Raw genomic sequence first — 24,304 nt, 5'->3', positions numbered from 1 at the left:
AAATAGATAGGTCACAATATAGAACTCTATTGTTGAGAATATGCCTTACCAAGATGGTTTGCTCATTGACAGAGAGTGCCTAGTGGAAAAGTAGTATAAAAATCTTTAATTTAATCATAATAAGAAGAAAACTTGGAGGAAGGTCAAGAAAAGGATTGATTGATTGTGTAATGGAAGATCTGAAAAAGAAAAACAGAATAGAGAAGGTTTTTGAAGAGGAATGTTGGAGAAACATGATCTGAAAATATTTACTCGAGGTCCATGATCTGCAGTGCCGAATCCATTACAATTGGATTTAGGAAAAGAATGATGACTACTTTGGCCCATAAAGAAGATTATTATGAATGACTATAAAACTTCCCCATTTTTATCACAGTAATATATTTTTTGTAGATGAAATAAATTAGAGTAACAATTTTTTTTTTATTGTCTCATTTAAATGTTATTTAACATGATTGTTAAGCTAAAATCTATACCTTCCCCTACTTATCTATCTTTCATTTTCTTATTTCTTCACATTTTATTTCAGTTTAGATAGCAGCGCATAATCTAGAAGTAGATCTACATTTCTTTTTAGTAACTTCTTTTCTTATAAAATCTTTGAATTAAAACTCACTTGACAAAATTAATGAACTCTAAAAATCATTGTAATTTTTGTTTTAATTAGTTGTAGAGAATATGGAAGTTTGGATGGTAAACAAATGGATAGGAAAATACCAAAGTTTTCTGTGTTTAACTTCTTAGAAGCTGCTACATCAAATAAAATTGGTACACCAGATAACACTTCTGCATTAAATGAATCTGTTACATCATCTGATACTGAAGTGAAAGATACTGCAAGCATTACAGGAGATGAAAGTGTAATTGAAGTAGAGCCAAAACTCACGACTTCCTTTAATAAAACGTTTTCAAGTGATGATAAAATAAATGTTGATAATGAAGAAAATAAGGAAACGGTATGTTTAGTCTTAAATGAATAATTAAAAAGTTTTTATTTTTAGAAAACTCAATATGTCTTTACATTGTGACTTAATATCTTGGTGTATCTTGATAATATTACCACTTACTTAGTTCTAAGAGTCACATAGCATTTTTTTTTTTTTAGAATTACAGAAAATTAAATTTTTATCTTGTGTAGCACAACAAATTCAGGAAAAATATTCTAGTCTATTAACTCATAGCAGACAAAATTATGAATGTTATTACTAGCATAAAGTGCCTATAAAAACATTAATCTAGTTTTTCAGTTTTAACTGTCCAAGTTATTTTCTATCGCTTTCACATAGTATTACCACACTTCTTTAAAAACATATTAACAAAGCACCAAACATAAAAATAAACCTCAAAATGCTCTAAAATAACCTTGAAAGAATAAAGAACAATATCACAGCAGAAAAAATAAATTAACCAGAAAATGCTGATTCATTAGACATTTTCATGAACATGTGAAAGTAGATTTTGTTTTATAAAAACAAATGCTAGTTGTGGTAAACATAATATTAAAATAAAATAAGCTGTTAAAGCATGGCTTGATGAAACTAATGTCACAACTGTAATGTTACCACTATAGGATCAGACACTAATAGTAACTAACAGATAGTATCAACAATAATAATACTGTGACATTTGTGCCATTAGCTGTGACATTTTTTACTCTTAGGATTACCATTGTAATCTTCTTACCATCTCCTGTCTTCCTTTTTGGTTCTAATTAATACTAACAGTTCTGACAGTTATACAGTTGAAACAAATCAATAGCTACTTTACTTTTGCCCAACACAGCTAGGTTGTTTAGCTGCATAACCAAGGAGCCCGCTGCATATTGAGTTCTCCTACAACACAGTTGCACAAGATGTGTTTAGAATTCCATATATTTAATAAAGTAGTCAAGTTCATAAGGTGAACTGATTTGAGTTCTGTTTATTTCATTAAAACTGATGTAAATGACTGGACACTGAAGTTAATTCTCTTTTTGTCTAGTCTCATCGGCCCATCAGAGCTGAAACATGTTCAAATATTTCAGATATTGCTCCAATTAGATAACTACTGTTGATTTTCTTATTTCTCAATACACCTGTAATGATATTGTTTTGGCATACACTACGCAATTTAAATTACCTCACAGGAAAAAGTCCAATAAATTAGATCTATTGAGCAGGGAAGATATGCAGCAACTGGACTACCATGCCCAACTCATGGCTTAAGAAAATTATGCAGGAATTACTGGATGTTAATAGAAATAGCACTTTTTGGATGTTAATAGCACTTTTTTGATTGAAACACATCTCTTATACATGTATTAGAGAAACATGTGCGTACTATTCGTATATTTCCAATATAAAATGAAATACATTATTGAGAAGTGGTGATATATTTCTCCAGTTAATTTCATAGACAAAAAATAAGCATGAATCAATGTCTCCAAAGAACCTGCCCATTTATTGACAGAAAACCAATCCTGATGCCTTGACACATAAGCAGCATGAAAATTCTCTTCTGTGGAGAAAATGGCTGTTACAGAAAGTTTTTGTACCATCTAAAGTAATATAATGGATATCTTATCCATAAATAAAATATTAGATAAAAACATAATTACAAACAAGCTGGTTCATCAGCTAGGCTCAATCTTTTCTATTTCTATTTAGCCTCTGGAACCACCGTAAGATATTACTTTAGATGATGAATAAGGATGATACATACAGTATGAATGTAAATGAAATGTATAGTCTTGTACAGTCTCAGGTTCACCATTTCTGAGATATGTGGTTAATTGAAACCCAGCCACCAAAGAACACCGGTATCCAAGATCTAGTATTCACTAGATTATTATAAAAGTAATTGCCTTTACTAGGATTTCAACCTTAGAACTCTTGACTTCAAATCACCTGCAGATTGCAAATCAGCTGATTTGCAAAGTTCACTGGTGGGTATTAGCTAGTGGTCAGTCCTACTTTAGAAATCAGCCTATAAGAAAGCTGATTGAGAGTTATATTGCAACTGATATGAATAATTTTTAGTGAGTGATAAGAATCACTCACTACATAAGAATTACTACTACTACTACTCTTCTTAATGTATAAGAAAACATTACTATTCTGGTTCCACTTGTACTGTGTGCAGTTAAACAGCAGACATTTTCAATAAATTTTCAGAGTACATCTTCAATAAAGGCATTCATTTTTGCAGCAGATGCATTTGGTTTTCCATATATCATATGCATTTCAGCCATTTTATGATTTGCCATATCTTATAGAAAAGTAGCAATATAAAACTTTTTAAAAATAAACACGATAGCAACATAAAAACTGTGTTGTTACTCGGTCCTAGATATTAAAATCAATTTTAATTTTACAAATTCGCTAAGCAGTTTCTTCAGCACAATAATGCTTCAACATATCGCTCCAAAGTTTGCTCAAAGTATTTGGCCAGCACCGAATAAAACTGTTAGAATATCTTCCCTACTGTCCTGATCTCATTCCATGAGACTTCATGCTGCTCCCTCGGGTGAAGAACAAATTGAAAAGGAGGTATTTTACAAACAATGATGACATCCCTAATGCTTGAGACAATGAATGTGGGCAGATCTTCAACAAAACATGGCAGGATTTCTTTGAAGGACGGAGAAGTGTATAATGTGTAGCGGAAATTATTTTGAAACACTGTAAAAAAAATAAAGTCATATTGCAAAAATTTCCTAGTGTCCTTTGTAACAGTAAATAATTTGATTCTCCATCTTCTGGTAAATTATATAATGTGACAAAAGTATAATGATCCAACAAATTTAAACTAAAGACAACAAAAATGTTCTATTAGCACACTGTGTACTTGTGTAATACTATACCTGTTGATCTAGTTATGTTTGTTTTTCTTATAGCAGATAACAACACCAAACTCTGACTGTAACAGTGTAACTACATTTTTAATATTTTAAGAATAAAATAAAGTGTGATCTAAACAGTACAAAAAGACATACTGTTGATTATGGCTGATGATTTTTAACTACTTTTTAACAAATTCTAACTGAAATAAAATATTTTATTTTAAGAACCTAGAAACTAAGACCAAATGTTTCTATTAGTTCAACTTGAATTGTAGCATTCATCAAATACAACATATAATATACTATAAATAACATAAGCTGTTTTTTATGGCGGGTGAGTGAAACTGTTTTTGCTTTAAAAAACTAATGTAAACTTTCACTCTTGTAAACAGTAATGCAAAATCACTATGTTAAAATAACAAAGCTTTTTTCTGAATGTACAATTTAAGAATTCACTTATTCACTAAATATTATGCATGCTCATTTTTTTGGATGCTACACATCCAAAAAAGTATACTTATCCCATTTGATCATATTTTTACTTAACTTATAATAATCATTATATTTTTATTACATCTGTATTATAAAGTATTATTTATCTAGCAATAATTTTAATGTAAGTGGTTATTCTGTTAGAATGAATAAATTTTGCTGTATTACATGTTTGATATACATCAGTTATTAAGTAATTAGATTTATTCTAAATTTCACAGAAATTTTTGATCATAAATAGCATATCTTCTATTCATAAAAAACTTTTTTTCATAATATTGTGCATTGATACCACAAAATAGGGATTATGCAGGCATGAGTATGTTTTAATTATTAAGTCTGTTGCTTATATGTTGGTTGATCATTATGAAAAGTGTTGAAGCTATTTATTTATTAAGTATTTATTAAAGTTTTACATGTCAAAAAAAAGTTTCTCAGTTATTTCATTTTAATCCCATGTATAATTATGACTGATGAATATTTAAAAAGAAAAAACAATGAAGAAGCATACAGGTTTCACAGAACTGTATAAGAACACAGGAATCAGGTTGGATGAACGAAACCTTAATTTTAGATTGGATCAGGTGTGTATGGCAAAAGCAATCAGGAGATTTACTTAAAAAAAATACCGATATGCTAGTAATGGATAGTTAGCGGGGGCATACGACTGAAAAAGTGAAATACATTTTAAAAAGGGTATGATAGACCAAGTAATAATTGCAGGCGAATTGACATCTCTATTGCAACCACTAGATGTCTGCATTAATAAACCGTTCAAATCTCTCTCTCTCTTTTTCCTGTTTAGCCTCTGGTAACTACCGTTTAGATAATTCTTCAGAGGAAGAATGAGGATGATATGTATGAGTGTAAATGAAGTGTAGTCTTGTACATTCTCAGTTCGACCATTCCTGAGATGTGTAGTTAATTGAAACCCAACCACCAAAAAACACCGGTATCCACGATCTAGTATTCAAATCCGTGTAAAAATAACTGGCTTTACTAGGACTTGAACGCTGTATCTCTCGACTTTCCAAATCAGCTGATTTGGGAAGACGCGTTAACCCCTAGACCAACCCGGTGGGTTAAACCGTTTAAATCTGCATTAAAACAACTGTACAGTAAATGGATGTCTAATGAAAATTTCTTTCTCACGCCTACAGGAAGAATCAAACGCCCAGATTTTAACCAGATTTGTCTTTGGATAAAAGATGCTTGAGAAGGTATTTCCACGGAATTAGTAAAGAAAAGTTTTAAAAAATGAGGAATATCTAAACTTGATGGTAGTGAAGACCTTTGCGACATGGAGACTAGCAGTAACTCTTCCACAGATATTGGACGGCGACTGTGATTAATTAAAAATAAAATCCCATATTAAAAAGTGTATTGAAATGATCCTGTTAAACATGATACTTTCTTTTCGTTTTACTGGCGTACTGGTTCTGAACTAAGTACTTAGTACTAGTACTAGTAATTAACTAAGTACTTAGTACTAGTACTAGTAATTAACTAAGTACTTAGTACTAGTACTAGTAATTAACTAAGTACTTAGTACTAGTACTAGTAATTAACTAAGTACTAGTACTTACGGTAATTTATTATTAATATTGTAATTTAAATGAACGAATTAAATGCTTTACTTTCTGAATATCTTCGTATTTATGCGTTTTATTATCATATCTGATGCACTTTAAAATACCGGTATATACAAGATTTTTTCTTTAGATATTCGGTCCAGAAAAACGAGGTGCAAGGCTTATACGGGGGCAGGGGCTACTCGAATAAATACGGTATATTGGGAGTTACAAGTGAGTTGTCATAATGTATTACAATTTAATATAGTTAGATGGTTAAAATTTGGCAATTGAATGCATAGGGGATTTACATTACACGTATTTAAGTTTGGAAGACCGCATTGGGTAGGGGTTTGATGTTGTCTTGTTGCAACATCCTAAGTTGTATCCGGTGAACTGCCAAATTGTTCTCGTTAGAAAAGATTTGATTTTGGTTCTGATAGCATATCTGCTGCACTGCGCAGAAACGAACTTCAGTTCGGAAACGATCATCTCGGTTTTGTCCGTGTGGATAAACAGAACTTGCATCTATCTGTATGTTGCAAGTTCATTTTTTCAATATAGATATCCTGCTGAACGTCATCTTGAGGTCTAGTATAAAATTCTACAATTCTCAGATGCAAGCCTATTCCCTGTTTGTGCGGATGTTTGTGAAGGTTAAGTAACTTTCGTGGCATAGCGGCTTCACCGATGGTGGCAATGAATTAATTGAGGGCTCTTTAGCAAAACATAATTTGCAGGTATGTATTGTACCTGGTGAGTTGCTCACCTGAGCAGGTAAGATGACGGGCGTCGGTTTTTGTTTTGGTGGGACAAATTCATGGGCAGCCATGAATTGCGGATGATACTGTGCAGGGCAGTGTGATGGAAAGTTATTGTGAGTGGTGGAGTTTGATTAACTTCTGCCGCTGAGGTTGCTCAAAGCGTGTCGTGTCGTGGCTTATGCTGACGATGGTCTCCTGCTGTTCGAGGGAGTATCGTTGACAGAGGTTGAATTCCAAGCCACTAGAGCATGCAAGATACTCGAAATAAAGGGTGATCGACATAAGACTTCGTTTACCTCGGATAAGAGCACGACAATGGTCTTCAGTGACCGTTTGGCTGTTAGGCGGCTAGTCTGCATATTGTTGTCTCGAACACGAAACATATTCTAAGTCCTCACTGAGACAATTATAAGGGGGATCACTTTTTCTAATTTTTCTCACTTTTTGTTCGTCCCAGTCCAAAACCACCCCGGATCTCCACCGATCCGAGCCTCCGCTATCTCCTGACCTTTAATCAAAAAAAACCCCTCCCCAAAAAAACTGAAGCTATGTGAAAATCCTGTCGTTGCTAGGCGTTTCAGGCCATTTCTGACATATCAGACCACTGCCACAAAATATGCCACCATACAAAAAAGTGAAACTCCTAGAAACGGAAACATTTGGCCTGGTGAAGATTTTTTTTTGGGGGGGGAATTTTTTGGGGTTTTTGGATTTTGGGTCAGGAGATAACAAAGGCCCTGATCGGTGGAGATCCGAGGGGTTTTGGTCTTGGACGAACAGGAAGTCAGAAAAATTAGAAAAACTGATCCCCTTATAATTGTCTATGTGAGGACTCTTTCTGGGGATTTTTCGTGTCGATACGCCGACTAGCCGCCTCACTCCCAAATGGTCTTTGAGGAGAACTAAACTAGTACTTATGGTAATTAATTATTAATGTAATATTAATAGAGTAATATAATTGAACGAATTAAATGCTTTACTTTCCGAATATTTTCATATTTATGTATTTTTTTATCATATCTGTTGCATTTTAAAATGTACTCGATTTTTATAATACTCGATTTTTTTTTAGATTTTCGGTCCGGAAAATCGGGGTGCGGTGCTTATTCGTGGGCTGTGATACTTGAATAAATATGGTATGTTTTTCATACTACTCTTCTGTCATAGCACTATTCCTTGTTTTCCAGCCAAAACATTTCACACTGATACTTTTTTGGGATATAAATATATTAAAAAAAGACATAAAGGGCGCCATATTTTATATTTTCCAAGGGTGCCAAAATCATAGTTATGATTCTGCAAAGGAGAATTGTATAGCTTTTTCTATAGTTTTTTTTAGGGTTATTTCACTTTTTCATCTCAGACATAAAAACTTCTACACAAGAATAACCAGCTGTCTTTTTGTATAATTCATATACTTCACTGTATTATTGGAAAATAGACTCCAAATATAATTTTCTTGATGAAGTGCAACAATAAGGAGATGGCAATTTTACCAGGCTATCAAGAAATTCTTGGATTTTCTGCCTTTTTTCAGCATTAAAGGTGTTTTGTTTTTTTGGAAACTTAGTTTTAATATCTGAGATTCCATCACCATCACACTTGGCTTCATCCAGTTTAAAACAGTGCACTCACTGAGCCTAATGTAGAAAGAAACATTTTTTTTCAGACTAGTACTACATTGTCAACTTTTAAACAATAAAATAAACTACAAACTCATCTGGAACGGTTTTTAGTTTTTTATGTTGTTGGGGATTTGTTGACTAAGTTAACACGAAAGTCTTCCTTTGCTTCCAGTCTATTTCTTTCCAAAATCAACTAAATATAAGTGGACCTCTGTTCTTCAGAAACTAAATTGCACTTTCATTTTTCTTTAGGCTTTAAATATTGATTGGAATTGCACCTCTATTTCATTTTTCTTTAATCACATTTAATGGAAAGCATTGAGCCATCTTTTCTCTTAGTCAGAACATCATATTCTTCATAGAAAACTTTGACTTACTCCTTTTCCACATACTTGAATTTGCTTCTCCTTTTTGTGGCTTTTCTATGGACATTCACAATTTGAGAGGAAACTTCTTCTCTAAGTTTAGCACCCAAATAATAACTGTCCACAATTTCTTTATTCATTCTAGTTTTCTTTTGTTGCAAAACATTAAACACAGATAAGTCTGAATCACTGGGATGACAGGTGGATCCTTAGCATTTAATAAGTTTCGGAAATGACTAACAGCAAAATCAAGTATTTCAACAGAAACATCATGGCTTTTGTCTGGAACGATATTTTGTTCATTTGGAAGGATATTACAAGGTGATATATCATGTTCTGACTCTATCAAACCACAACCTGTGACTAACTCCAGAAATTTCTTTTCAAGGGACGCCTGCAATAAAAATTAAAGTTTGTATGAAAATATTGAATGAAAGTTATGGGGGAACCTCATAAGCGAATCAGAACATCAAATTTATGTAAATGCAAACAACTCACATCTCAAATAATTATCTCTATAACTAAACAGTTTAGCATTATTTGTCCGTGATTTTGGTCATACAATTAAATTCTAATTAATTACAACTGAAAGATCATAAAATATGCCCAAAAATAATACACACAAAGCTTTTCATTACTTACAGATACGTAGGTTAAAAAAAATTAATACATAAAAAAGACAGTGTAAAAAAATGGCCAGATCATTTATTATGAATTGTACTTTTGTTACATTGTAATGTTCTCAATACTGATTTACACACTTAAAAGTAATTTTATTTATTGGTTAAATTAGGTCCTTCATTATCTGAATCTGTTACAGAAACTGAGGTAGATGCTTCTGAAAATTTAAATTTTTTACTATATTTTTCTGTTTCTTCTTCTGATTTGACTAAAACAAAGAGAAAATAAAAAAAATAAGTTAGCCATCTTATCAGTTTTTAGGTTAATTAAACTTCAAATTATGATTAACATAGTCTCTTTCAATCACTAACAGCAAACCTTTCAAAATAAAACTCTGAATTAATAAATAAAATCTAATAAACCATAATAAATAATGCAATCTAATCATTAAAAATTAAAATTTTTATTGAAACGAATGAACCAAATTTTTACATGAAGATTAAGATAACCGACTTCAAAAAAATTTCATTAATCCCTGCTTCCATCTACAGTAGTTTTAAAACATTTTATTATAAAAAATGGTTCAGTATGTTAACAATTTTACATAATTTTTATTGTCAAATAATTATATTTGACAATAAAAATTATACTTGGAAAATTTTTCTCCATTAGGAGAAAAATTTTCCAAGTAGAGCGAATCCAAGAAAAAAATTTTGGAATGAAAAATATAGAACATAAATGGACCATTAGATTGGTAAAACTTGCTTATATTATCCTGTGTAAATTTGTTCATCATGAAAACACTGTATTCTGTAAATTCACATTGCATCTTAAAGATAAGATAGGATGCAGTAAAAGAAACCATTAACTGATGAGGCTTGACCAATACAGATAAAACATTTCAATTTAAATAAAGAAAGTTGTTATAATACTGGAAAACAATTATATTTTTATGAAATCTAAAATTTAATATAAACACATTTAATAAAAGCATGAACATCTGTCTATTCTGTTATCAACTGGATGCCTCAATCCATTACAGTCAGCTCTTCCCTCACAGTGACAAAGACTGTACCACCTTTAGAAAATGATTCAGAAGGACTAAAAAATTTTACTTCAGTATTATCAATGTTCAGATTCTACATATAATACACAAAGCCATTTTCTTACCAAATGCCTCAGTCAAAATTAGCTCTGCTATAGTTAAAATAATTTTATGGTTCTTGTAACGATCTTCTTTAACCATTAAACCAATTGGTCTGTTGTGGTTTCTTAGTTCATCATATGATATGATCTGTCTAAATATTCTTTTTTAATAGAAAATATATTTAGTGCCTGTATGTGTAATTAAATTTACTCAGAAATATGAAAAATATATTAATTACACTGCACATAACAAAATTAACCTTTGTAAATTGTTTAGTAAACAGGATACACAAACAAAAACATTACCTACAAAATGCAAATTATATTTATAATAAAAAAAAGCCATGATATAAAATGTTTGAATATTATGAGACATAAATTAGATGAAACACAGCATAAAATTCTCTACTCAACCGACAAAATGAAGATGTTTCCTTAGTACCAAACAGGTGCAATTAACCAAGTACACCTGTAGAAGAAGTTCATTAACGGTTCTAAATTGATCTTCTGGAAGCAAAATTCCACTCATTTAGAAATTATTCAATTATCCCTAAACTTATTTATTTTTATTTTTTTAAACAATAATAATTAGAATTATGTAACTACAATTAAGAGGTGCACTTATTACCTACATGATCATCACTGCCTTTCATCTAAGAAGGCTCTAGCCCAAACTCGGATCAGGTTTGGTATTTGTTACTTGCTAAATTTGATCTCTTATCATTAATACACAAAAGAATGAAAACTGGTAACAAAAAACCAAAATAAAGAAACAGGACCTACACCCTTACAGAAAAATAGATAACACAATAGAGTACAATATGGGGAAACACTAAAATGATGTATGAAACAGTATTCTCTTAAGAACATAAATATGAAGATATGGTGGCTATTTAGAAGTTGATATTTTTTGTCTTAATCGTGGTACTTATTACTGATTTGAGCAGATCCTGTAAAGAAAATACACAAAGAAATTTGTGAGATGTAAAGTAAATCAAGTTCAGGAAACTAAAACTGAGACCAAGGATGTAAATAAAAACCTACTAAAAGCAAAATATAATTTTGAAAAGCTTGAGAGCATGAAGCACTAAAAGCTTCTTAGCTTTTAGTAAGTATAGTATAGCTATAGTATAGTATAGTAGCTATAGTAAGTATAATAAGTATAGTGGATAGTATAATAATCTAAATGGTAAATCTAGATGATCAGTGAATTAAGTAGAAATTGACAAATGATTATTGGAGAAGGCTAGTAGAGTGGATAATACTCTGAAAAACCTAGCAATGCTGGTTAATTACTGAAAAATTTCTTCTGCATAGCCATACTGCAAAAAAAAAACTTCAAGAACATGGCAGATTTTCAGTAGTTCCTTTGCTTTATTTACTTTTTATTTTATGAAAATTGGCTGATGCTAAATAACTACTAGATTCTTTTTTTGGACAAGGGTAATGATAGAAAAAATTCTTTCTCACAACTAGAATTTATTGAACACAAAGATAATTTTTATTTTTATGACACAAAGATTACTAAAAACTGACTAATGATTATTTAACCGATTCTTTAAAATTTAAAGGTAATTTAAAATGTTAATAATTTTAAAATAGACAGAAATAACTACATAAACAGTAATTTATTTTATATACCATACCAAGTGATATACTAGAAGACTGAACACCAAATTAGTGAATGAGTGTATTGAGATATGAACAAATAAATCATGCAACCATTACAAACTAATACTTACAAAAAATCCAAATCCAGAGATAAACTCTAAAAGCATATAAAAGCATAATTTTAAACTTCTACTGTCCAAAAATTAAATACTGTTTAACACATCATTAAGACTTCTCAGAGTATCTTTACCAACAATTGTTATCTACATTAACCAAGCCACAACCAATTGTTTACTAAACAGTATGATCATATTTATGCATATTAAATGTTTTTAACATTTTTCAACTGTAATTTATACTATTTTAGATTTTAATAAATAACATATTTACAACCAATTCAAAAATAAAATACTAATACCTAACTTATAATAATGAAATTGGTGATCAAACAATTATCCCTATATGATTTCTTTATTATAAGTAGGTAATTATTTTATTTCTGCACTGATAATAAATATGTTATTTATTAACACTTAAAATAATATAAATGGCAATTAGAACAAGCGGAGAAAATAACAATGTGACATAATAAAAAAAAAAAAAAAAATTAGAATAGATTAAAAACAAATACTATGTATAAATATGGCATACTGTTGATAAATAACTGCTTCTGATTGGTTAACATAGACCTCAATTGTTGATAAAGATACTTTTGATTATGGAGGTTAAACAAATTAAACTTTTAAAATTTAATCAGATTTCACCAACTGATTATTATTTAAAATTAAATAATATATTTATTTTTTTTATTATTATTTAATAATTTAACATTATTTAATGACCTCATCACATTTATACATACTGTTAAAATTTATTACTGCACCTCTCACTACAATATTAACAATGATACAGAGTGAAGTTCTTATTAGTTTTGATATGGTAATAGAATTTACTTTGTAGGAATTAGGTTGTAGCATATATAACCATACCATGAATAATGGTACGTACCATGAATAATAAATTTAGAAGAAAGGCTAAAACTACTCAAGCCCTGAATTATTATCCTCTGCATTCTTAAACTGACAGCAACTTTTTTAATTTATTCTTTTAATTATTAATCTTACTTTAATGAAATTCTATCCAATTTCTCTATTACTATATGGATTTGAGAGTATGTTGCTGATGAATAAATATAAGAGGAAATAGCTATTGAGAATTATTCATGTGAGAAAATAGTGGTATTAATTTGTATTGCAATAGCGACTCAGAAAATCAAAGAAGCATAGAATCAGAAATAATGCTGTCAGGTATGTATTAAAGTAGGATTACAGGTGTGAATGAACGAATTTAAAAATTAATTTTTAAAATGAATTCAATTTTCATTTAGAAAGAATTAAAAAAAAATGAATTCAAATTTCACTTGAATTCATTTGGGCATTCAAATGAAATTATGGATTGTTGTATATATTCTAAGCAAGGCTGCATGAAAAAAAGGATGATGGTTAGAAGTATATAGGTGGAGTGACCACTTTAAGGTTTAAGAACCTAAGGTACCTGTTCATGTTACAAGAACAGGTCAGAACAGAACACAACAAATAATTGATCTAATGCTAAAGAATAAAATGGATAGGAAAAAAAATTAATCTACCCTCCATAGCTGTCATCTTAATTCAGATTATAAAATAACTATTACAATAAAATTTCATACATAAAATAAAATATGAAATATTAATTACTTTTAATATTTTCTTGAAGATCTTCAGATTTTCTCTTTTTACATAACATTTTTTTATGTTTTCCAGAACTAATGTGCTCTTTCCATTGTTGTTCACCAATAAAGAGTCGATTACATGTATCGCAATAATATTCACCAGTTCTCATAGCAGTTAATTCATCAACAGTTAAAATTTTTTCTTGTTGTAAGGGTTTTAGTTTAGTACTTTTTTTACCTTCCATAGTATTAATTATAACATCCATAGCTGGTTCAAGAACAAGATCATCCCAATGTTCTACATCTGTTGTATCCAGATTATAGACAGGCGGAACCTAAAATAATTTTTTTTAAATCAGTAAGAAAAAATAAATGTATCTCAAAGTTAGTAAATATTAAATTATAAATTTAAATGTTGATTCATACACCTATTCAACATTTATTTTTTGTTAACAGAATAACAAAAAATAAAATTTGAAGATCAACAAAATAGAGGATTCATTAGTATGACAGGGGAAGTTGAAAGGAATAATTTTTTTCTGACATTTACAATTGATTATCGATGGAAAAAAGAAATAAATGCAGTAATAAAAAGCTTATAATGTAAAATGTTCAACAGCAGAAAAGTTTTACTAAAACTTTACACAATTTATGTTTTTAAGTTTTCTTTTGATTCCTAATGTTCTAAAAATGTGTTAAGGACACCCACACTTTCTAATGCAGGCGTTCAGTTACAGAAAAAGAGATTGATTACAGAAAAACTACTGCATTTGAACAGGCCAACAGTAACATCAAAAGATGTAGGAAAAATAACCTAAAACTACTAATTAATTGCAATAGAAGCTTTTAATGCACCCATATAATAAATCGTAAGTTTAAATATAAAATAAGATAAGCAGAATGCAAATAGTATATTAAATGAGTATAACTACAATGAAAAGAAGAGATTTTCTAAGCCAGATACAATAAAGCATTATTTTAAAAGTGATATACAATATCAGTAACACATTTAAACGTAATATGTACATCAACATTATAATGATAATATTAATATCAATGTTATACATATTACAATATTATAATGCGTAATACAATACTTTAGAATTATTATGTTATAACTGTTTAGGTCAAGATGGTACATTGTCCAGTTTATCCAAAGTAAACAAGATGCTCAATATATCCAACGTAGATCATCCTCCATCAGTATCCACTGCTTTTCCTTACCTCTGATCCCTTCTTAATTATCAGTACTATGGGTGCAGCTCTGAACCCATTAAATTCACCATAAGGATGCCAGGGCTTAAAAAGCCAGAAACCTTTGATATGTGAGGCTTATAGACTAACTTACGGTCAGTGTTTCCTGTCAAAAGGCAACACAATAAATTAATGGCTGAAGTGTTCATTGGGTAAGCCCAGGTCTCCTAATCCCCCTCCCCCAAAACATCTAAATATTAAACTGAATGACATTATAACATCTGGAATTCTATATCCAAATTTAAATAATTCAACAAAAATTCATTCTAATAATTATTCAGAATTACATATTTAACAAATTTTATCTATTTAATATCATTAGCTGTATGAAATGGTCAATTTTCTGTTTCAACATAATTGCCATGATCAATTACAGTAGCAAGCAAATTAGTTCCAAACATTGACATTTTTTGTTTCTTTCTACATTATTACTGCACTGCTTCACTATAGCTACTCTTCATCCTTATAGTAATGTGAAGTTATATTCTCTGTTTATCAAGAGATATGTATTAAATACTCTTTTGTAAAAAATTATTCAGTTTTTCTACAAAAAAAAACATATTTTTAAATGTTTGTGCTGTAAGTAGTATGTACAAAATAATAATGATATACCTCCAACCAAACATTCCTAAATTGTTTCTCAATCTAAGAATACAAAACAAAATTAGGGAAATGGGTTATAAAATAAAAATCTTTAGTTTATACTGTAATTACTGTTTTAAAACAATTTAAATAAACTGGTTCCTCTCAACCACAGAGAAACAGTAAGTATCACTGTTGGAAAAAAACTAGTCCGTTACATGATTAGTTATTAATAAGAATAAAACTGACAACCAGCTACCTGCTATAGACTTAAAATTGGAATTACTACCCGATGCAGTAAATGCTTACAAGACAGTTTTTTGATTGTTTAAAGCTGAAGGTAAAGACCATGGCCAGCTAAAAAGTAGCTCTCATCCTCAGTAACATGTAAAAATACTCAAAAAGACTAAAGCACAATTAATCTGGATCAAAGAAGGCTGGAGAGTAAGTTTTCTAATTAGTCAAATTTCTATATGTTCAGGGACAGAGAATTGCAAATATTAGAAACATATCAAATGACACTTACATCCAGTCATGGATAGTTGGTTGTGAATCAAACCATCAATTAAAAAGAATGTTTTAGGGGTTGTATTATACCATACCACCAAAAAAGTAAAAACTTTTAAAATTAAGTGCTTTAGTAGCCAGGCAACCTCTTCACTATTAATTTAATTAAAAATCTATGGGTAATTGTCAAAAATCGGTGGTAAAAATAAATTGTACCACAAAAATTGTGACCTCGTTAATTCAATGATACAGATAAGGTTTCATGACAAGAAATAAAAAAAGGTGCAATATGCTTACTGAATGTATGCTAGATCAAGTATGTGAACTAACTAAGAATAAAGAACACATCAGAAGATTAATATTAACAAGCAAAACGGTAATTGATTAAAAAAAATTAGGATTACTATCCCCACACCTCTGAATGAGATGTCCCAAATACATAACCAAAGTGATATAATAATGTAAAATAATCATCTAATTAGTATAAGAATTTAACGTAGAAGTGAATTCAGAAGAAATAAAAAAAACGTAAAAGTTTTTGTTTGCCCCTAGCACTTTATGGGGGTTTGAATAAGATCAGAAAGTATCTTAGCTACTAGCTAAGGGTTATTAAATTATGTGAAAAATTTACCTTTCTCTATAAAAAAAATTATAGATATAAAACCATTAGGTCCATAAATCTCTGGCCCATGGACCAATTGTGACCAAAGTTAAATTTCATCAATGCTCTATACATAGAAATCATTGTGCCAAATTTCATCCAAATCAATCTAGTCTAAAGAATCAAACAAAAATCAGGCCTTCTGGATTTTCTCACTGCCAAAATTAGATTTCTTTTGGTTAGAGTGGGTTATGAAACATTAAGAGCTGAAAACCTGACATTCTAGATTTGATTCAATAAACATGCTTTCCCTTATGTATAACTAAATACAACACTGCCAAGAAAATAAAAGATAATGGTTTTTTATTGTTAATATTGTTCCCTCCATTGTACATTTGGTAAATTAATTTAACAAACAAATATGTATTGCTACATAATTATATAATTTGACAGACACATATTGTAATAAGTGAATAAATACACTAAAATGTTAGATGTGAAATAATTGTAGAAATTTATTTTAATATTAAGATGTACATATTAATATAGTTTATGAATTCTGAATCTTAATATTTTAATAAGTAATGTCCAAGAAAAAAAAACATATGAACATAAAATTTGGTTATCAAAGGTCAACTTTACTTATGTCTTAATATACTGATACTTCTAACTTTTACAAGGTAACTTTTCAATTACATTTTGCAGGTTCAAAAGACATGTAAATAAAAAGTACAAAGAAAAAAATCACTGTTCTACCAGAGTAGTGAAAAAAAGACTATACTAAAAAGCCTTTTGGCAAAGTATATTTATTAGAATGTTACTAAAAAGAGAGGGCACAAAAATGACTATTCATTAAATCAGTTTATGCAAATTTATACAAATCACCCTCAAAGTGGTGGGGAAAGGTATAGTTTTGATTGGGTCCTATTCTTAAGGGTTAATAAAAAAACAAATAAATTTTATAAAGAAGCGTAAGCAACTATATCAAATTAGCAATTCTTTTCTGACATTTAAACACAATGTAGAACAATAAAAAATACAAGATATATATATATATATATTATTCATTCTCTAATCAGTAATTAATGGTGTTGCACTGAATTTGATAAGCCCAAAAATTGCTGGTATCACTAAATAACAGTTGAAGTAAATATATTTTAATATAGTATTTCTAAAAACCACTCACCCCTTCAATATATAACGTATTCTAACAATACGGGCATTTCAACACCCTTTCCTATGACATCATTTGAATATACCATCAAACATCCCTTTATCTCATTTTACAGCCCATAATCGTCACCCTCTCCTTTACAACAGTAACCATGAACACAAAAGTTATTCCAAGATAAATAGATTGATAAGTTTTATTAGATTTGAAAACATCAACACCATAACACTACATAATTGTTCAATATATAAACCTTTATGTACCCTTTTAACAGTTATCACCTCATAATATAGCCAAATATAACTACGATACATTGTAATTATATATCCTAATCCAATGTTTCTCAACCTTTCAGTATTTGCGACTCAATCTTCAATCATATTTTCATCGCGCTCTCCCTCTCATACAATAAAAAATAATGTATTTTGAGTAGGTTTACCATATTTTTTTTGGGTCCAACCCAGGACATATTTTCAAAATTACTTAAAAGTATTAACAGTTTACTGAAACATTAAACTTTATTTATTCACTTTCATTTTTCACTAGGCAGGACTTTTTTCAGAAATGGTTTGTTTTAATTTCATCATAAAATTCACAACAAGAAAGTTCTGAATTAATTGTAACATTTAGTAGATGTTTAACCGTAGATACTGAAAGTCTACTCCTTTATGCAGACCAAATGTTCCCCGTAATTATAAAAACTCTCTCAACTGGAGCAGATGTCCCAGGTAAAAACATCGCAAACTCAACCATTTTAGAAATATTGCAAATGAATTATCAGTCTTTTGAAACATCTTAAAAATTGCTTTCTACTTCTCTTCAGTAGTATCTGGTACTTTTTCAGAACTTTAACTACAACCTACCCTTTGGTTTTGAATTATCTGGTTCAACAATGTACATTCATCAAATAGGTCATCAATATTTATGGAATCTTTTATAATTTCATTAACAACTTGTGCACTCTCTTCTAAATCAGACCAGGCAATTTCAGTTCATAAATTTTTCCACTGAAACTTACTAACTTTATCAAAACTGGTTCTCCACAACTCTAAGTACTGGATACTAAAATTATAAAAATTGTTTACGTTTGAGAAGAATTTTTGTTCCTGAACACCATTTTCTTTTAGAGTGCATAGCAATTCCTTGGCAGAAGATGGTATAAATTTGTGGGTTTTTCTTTGCTGAAGTTGACAAATTAATACAGAATATGTCTGAAATGCTTCTGTTGCTGTGATAAGTTCCAATTTCAGAACTACATTATATAATAACTGTAGAGTACCATATACAAATTTCAAAAATAGTTCACTTTCTAGATTTAAAAAAAAAAACAAATAATAATTTTGAGCATTTGTCACAAGATAAGAAGTATGATTTTAGTCCATCAAAAATGGAAAGAATTCTTTCTATTGCAGGTAACAAACTAAGGAACCTTTTGCTGCTATGAGCTAATACTTTTTTGTAATCTGTTTCCTCAAATTCAAAGTTCCGTTGCTCTTACTGTATTGAATATATGTGAAAATATTTATAAATTTTTATAACAATAACTTCTATGTCCCGTGGTAGAGAATCACATTTTGTTTGTACTGAATTGTGTACAATGCTGGGCTGAACAACCAATTCCTAAAATAGATCTACTAAATCACTTTGAACTTTTCTGAACACAATTTCATTCCCCTTTCTCTTCAAACTACCAAAATTACTGTGTTATCAGCAGTATAACAAAACAGCTTTTCTTCAAGTTTGTATTTTTTCACACAATACAAAAGATACTGAGTTAAAATGTGGGAAGTTTCACCTGACTTCATCAAAATTTAAAAGTTTAACTTGAATTCCCTCCTCCAGACTGAAATATCTTACAACAATCGGAACAAGTTTTACTTCACTTCTGTTTGGGCTATCCACCATTACTGTTACATAATTAATGCTTTCCAAAGAACGCAACACATTATCAAATATAAATGGTGAAATAATGTTAGCAATAACTGCCTCGGTTTTGGTTCTAGCAAATGAAAATTTTGTATCATAACTTTTTAACCAGTTTAGATGTGCAGTTGATGTTTTGAATCTGAGTTCGTGTCTAGCAGAGTGGTATAAAAAAATGTAGCTTCTTTAGCAGCACACTCCAGATCACTGTGATGGTTATTTTCATCTTTAGCTTTAAAAAAATCTCTTATGTTTGCCGTTGCAGTAGCATTAATAGCACTCCTATGTTAAGCTGTTTTCATGTAGTCTTCAATATCACTTTTCTTTTATGTGCAACAGAAAATTCTCCAGTGCATAATATGCAATAAACATGTTCATTGTTACTGTCATTGCACAATTTCAAAACTTTTTGTTCCTGTTGCAGAATAACATTAAATACACATTTTCTTTTGCCCATTGCTAAACGATTTGACAAAAAACGAATAGAGATGAAATGATCAAAAACGTGTAGACGAGTTACTTAACACACTAAAACAACATAAACACATTGCCCCTATTGTGTTGCCAAATGCCAAATGACTAAGTAAAAGGTTGTGGCGAGAACGGCAGCCACGCCTCCGTCAAAATCGACGTTAGCGCTTGCTCCAAGATCGGCTGAGAAATACACGGCCGTAAGAGAATGTTTAAAAACGGGATGTCGAACATGTACGTCTAAAATTAAAAAAAATCTTCGTCAGTCATAAAATTATCAAACCCCGGACATTATCCCAGACAGCACGTAAAACGAGGATTATCCGGGTAATCCCGATGTATGGCAACCCTAATTTTGAGTATTTTGACGCTAAAGTTGCATTTCGACCTTAATTACAAACCTTACAAATTAGCAAGAATAAGTACATTTATCGATATTTGGCAACATCGATCCGCAGCATTGTCAAAACTAGAATCGATGCCTCTCTATTCCTCTCTGTCTTACGTCCACCATGTCGGACATTCTCACGACTTCGCGAGAAGTTCCGATTTGTCTCCAACATTCTGGAACATCTGCGCTACCGTCTGCACAAACATGTTTAAATGATTCACCTCACTCAATTACAGCCAGTCTCAGTCGAGTCGATCTTTCTATCGCTATCGAATCTATCGTGAATGTTATGTTGTAATTTGCGTGTTAATTGCAATTCATGGTATTAAATAATCAAGGCCGTAGATTTATACAGAATCATGGATTAATTTTTAAGTGGACGTAAACCAGCATTAGACGATAGTGAAGCATCAAGTGCACAGACGAGCGTGGTTCCGAAATTAAAATCAAACAAATATTCTGAAGAATACTTAAATTTTGGGTTTACCAGTACTGAAGTAAATGTAGAAGAAAGGAGGTCTCTGTGTGTCGTTTGTTCAAAAGTTTTGGCAGCAGGCAGCATGAAACCTAATAAACTTAAACGACGTTTGGAAACGCTTCATAGTGAGTACGTTAACAAACCATGAGAATTCTTCAAATTAAAATTAAACAAACATTTAAAAAAATTTTATTAATGAAAATGCTTTATTTGCCTCTTACAAAGTTTCATACAAAATAGCCAGATGTAAAAAGCCTCACACCATTGGTGAGGAGCTTATTTTGCCAGCTGCAATTAGTGTTATAGAAATTATGTTTGGAGATAATTTTTTCAAGCAATTGCTGTGCATACCTCTATCAAGTGATACTGTTGCCCATTGAATCGGTGATATAGCTGAAGATGTACAGCGTCAGCGTTTTGTGAAGGTCCGTAGCAAACTGTTTTCAATTCAGCTTGATGAGGTAACAGATAGCAATAAAGATGCTCATTTCATTGCATATGTTCGATTTTGTGATAGTATGTTAGCAGTAGAAGAATTACGTTTCTGCAAACGAATAGAACTCAAAGCAACAGCACTCGCATTATTTGTTGTCTTAAATGGTTTTATAAAGAAGGCAAACATAGAGTGGAAAATTTGCATCGGAATTTGCACCGATAGTGCTCGTTCAATGTCTGGAAATTCCAAAATATACAAGCACTTGTGAAACAAAAATCTCTACTGTGTGTCGACACAGTGCATGATCACAGAGAAGCTCTGGCTTCCAAAGATATGAGTTCTGATCTGAATATTGTGCTAACGAAGGTTGTAACCACAGTAAATTATATAAAAATGAGACCCCTAAAATTAATAATCTTTGTAAAGACAAGGAAAAACAGTACATTCAACATTACTATTTTATTTCGAGGAAAGATGGTTATCACATGGAAAATTTTTACGTGTTTATGAATTGAGAGATGAAATTGCCATTTTTCTAGAAGAGGAAAACCGACCAGAACCTAAGAAGTTTCGAGGTTGTTTATTTGTGATGGAATTGAGCTACCTGTTCAATGTATTCGAGAAATTAAATACCTTGAATCTTCAACTCCATGGAGCAAATACACATATGTTGGATACGAGTGATAAAGTTAATGCTTTTTGTAGAAAACTGGAATTGCAGAGCAGAAATTTAAAGCAAAAAAACCAGGAAATATTTGCAAGTGTGAATGAGTGTGTTAAAACTTACAAGGCTGAAGAACATGTGAAAGTTGTTTTTGTAACCACTGAAAATCATTTAGCCATGCTGGCAAAAAATTTTAAAAAGTATTTTCGTGCTGATGACAATTTTCAAAATCCTACCTTTGCAAAACCGGATTTTCTGCAATAGCTGCTTTAAAGACAAAATATAAATCTCAGCTAAATATAGAAAAAGAACTCAGTGTCTATTTCTAATATTAAACCTTCCTTTGAAAAACCTTTCTCTGCAAAAAAGGCCCAAGGGAGTCACTAATAATTATTAAATACATGTGCAGTAATGATAAAATCCTATAAGTATATTATATCATTGTGTATTTTATTATTTATTATGTCAGAATGTATTTTGTTTTCCTCTTCTTTCAGTAAATTAATACATTCTTTTAATAATATTTTCTTTTTGATATGCTCATGTCCTCCATTTAGTAGATGTTAGATGTGCCCCACAGATTGAGATACATTAATCCAATACATACAGCTCTCTAAAAGAAGTAATTGTAACAGAAAATGTTAAAATTTAATAACTATTTTTTTAATTTGTCACTTTTTTTTATCAAAGATCCACTTTACTTATGTCTTAGTATACTGATACTTGTAACTTTTACAAAGTAGCTTTTCAATTACATTTTGCAGATTCAAAAGTCATGTAAACAAAAAGTATACAGAAAAAATTATATTTCTAAATAAATTTGTTCTTAAATAAATTTTCTTACAGATGAGGTAAACTTTCAATTGATTCCATTTCCTTAATTATATTTATTTACTTCAATCTAGAATTATGATTTTGGACAAGCTAGATATTTCAAATCAAACTTCCTTAACTGGATCTTAATATTCGGTACAACGAAGATATTGGATGGCTTACCTTATTAAAAACTTTGTCAGTGTCATCTCACATGCCCTTAAGTTAAGCATCACTTGAATCTATTAAAATTTTCTAATGTTAATGAAGAAAAGTTTAACTACAGCCATACTGACCTAATTTAGGAAGTTTAATCAGATTCAGTTATATTTTCAAATGTGATTCAAACATTTGCTGTTTGGGTATTCAAGAGTTCAGGCTGCACTTGTGGGATTCCCCAAAATTAGTACTTAAATATTATTGATAAATGTTTCATCTATTAATTCACCACATGTGTCATCTTCCAACTCTATTCTAATTCCTAATATAATGAACCTACAAAAAAGTATATAATGGTTTCCTCTTTTAAGCTATTACATAATGAGCACATCCGCTTATCTTGCAGGTGTACTATTCAAAGGCATCACATCTCTGCTAACCGTAAAAATACTATCAATACTAAGACTATTTTTGCCAATAGTATAATCCTGAATCTAAATCTGACAACTTGCAATAATAGTATGAAACGATGCCTGATAAGCTCTTTCAACTAAGATCAGTCAGTAGACTGATTTGGGATAAAGGACTAGGATGAAGGAGAGCAGTTCCGGTAATTATACTGCTACAAAGAGCCTGCTAAATATGAACATTATCCAAATTAAACCTGGTGTCAATTTCCATTTTCTAATTATATGGTTCATTCCACAAACCAGCTAGCTTTGAATAAGATTTCTAGCAATAGTTAATTTTGCTAATATTTTAGGCAGTCTGATCTCTAATAAATCTAATACTTTTAATATACAATCGAAATGCACTACATTTCTTGACTGAAAATATGATTAAACTTACTCCAAATAAGTACACTCAGACCTTCTTACAAACAGACCTCCCCTGAATAAATTTTGGAAGCAGTGGGCAAAATTTGGAGTGGCCAACTCAATTTAAAAGTCCCATGTGCTACAGATGGAGCTGTGACAGCACTAGATGAGAGCCACTGCTTCAAGAACTGACTACTAGTTGGCAGGCAGTCATTTTGTTTACACCAGCTTAGCAACATGTGTAGCTCATTGATCCATGGTTTTAGCCCTTTTTTTATGTATGTGTTTCAATTATCAAATCATTTTCTAT

The 24,304-nt window shown here is 30.5% G+C and overlaps 1 protein-coding gene across 1 annotated transcript in view; it reads right to left on the bottom strand.

Moving 5' to 3' along the window:
* Positions 1–9,315: 9,315 nt before the first annotated feature.
* Positions 9,316–24,304, bottom strand: part of LOC142326246 (tRNA dimethylallyltransferase) — a 272,507-nt gene continuing 257,518 nt past the window's right edge. The window contains exons 5-6 of the mRNA XM_075368557.1: positions 13,752–14,061; positions 9,316–9,526 (exon numbers count right to left, since the gene is read on the bottom strand). Coding sequence (XP_075224672.1) covers positions 9,411–9,526; positions 13,752–14,061 — 426 coding nt within the window. The 3' untranslated portion in view covers positions 9,316–9,410. The remainder of the gene's footprint in view (positions 9,527–13,751; positions 14,062–24,304) is intronic.

This window comes from Lycorma delicatula, chromosome 6, assembly GCF_047948215.1.
Source record: "Lycorma delicatula isolate Av1 chromosome 6, ASM4794821v1, whole genome shotgun sequence".
NCBI classification, from domain to species: Eukaryota; Metazoa; Arthropoda; class Insecta; order Hemiptera; family Fulgoridae; genus Lycorma; species Lycorma delicatula.
Note: the sequence above shows the minus strand (reverse complement) of the source record. Positions and strands in the feature narration are given on the sequence as shown.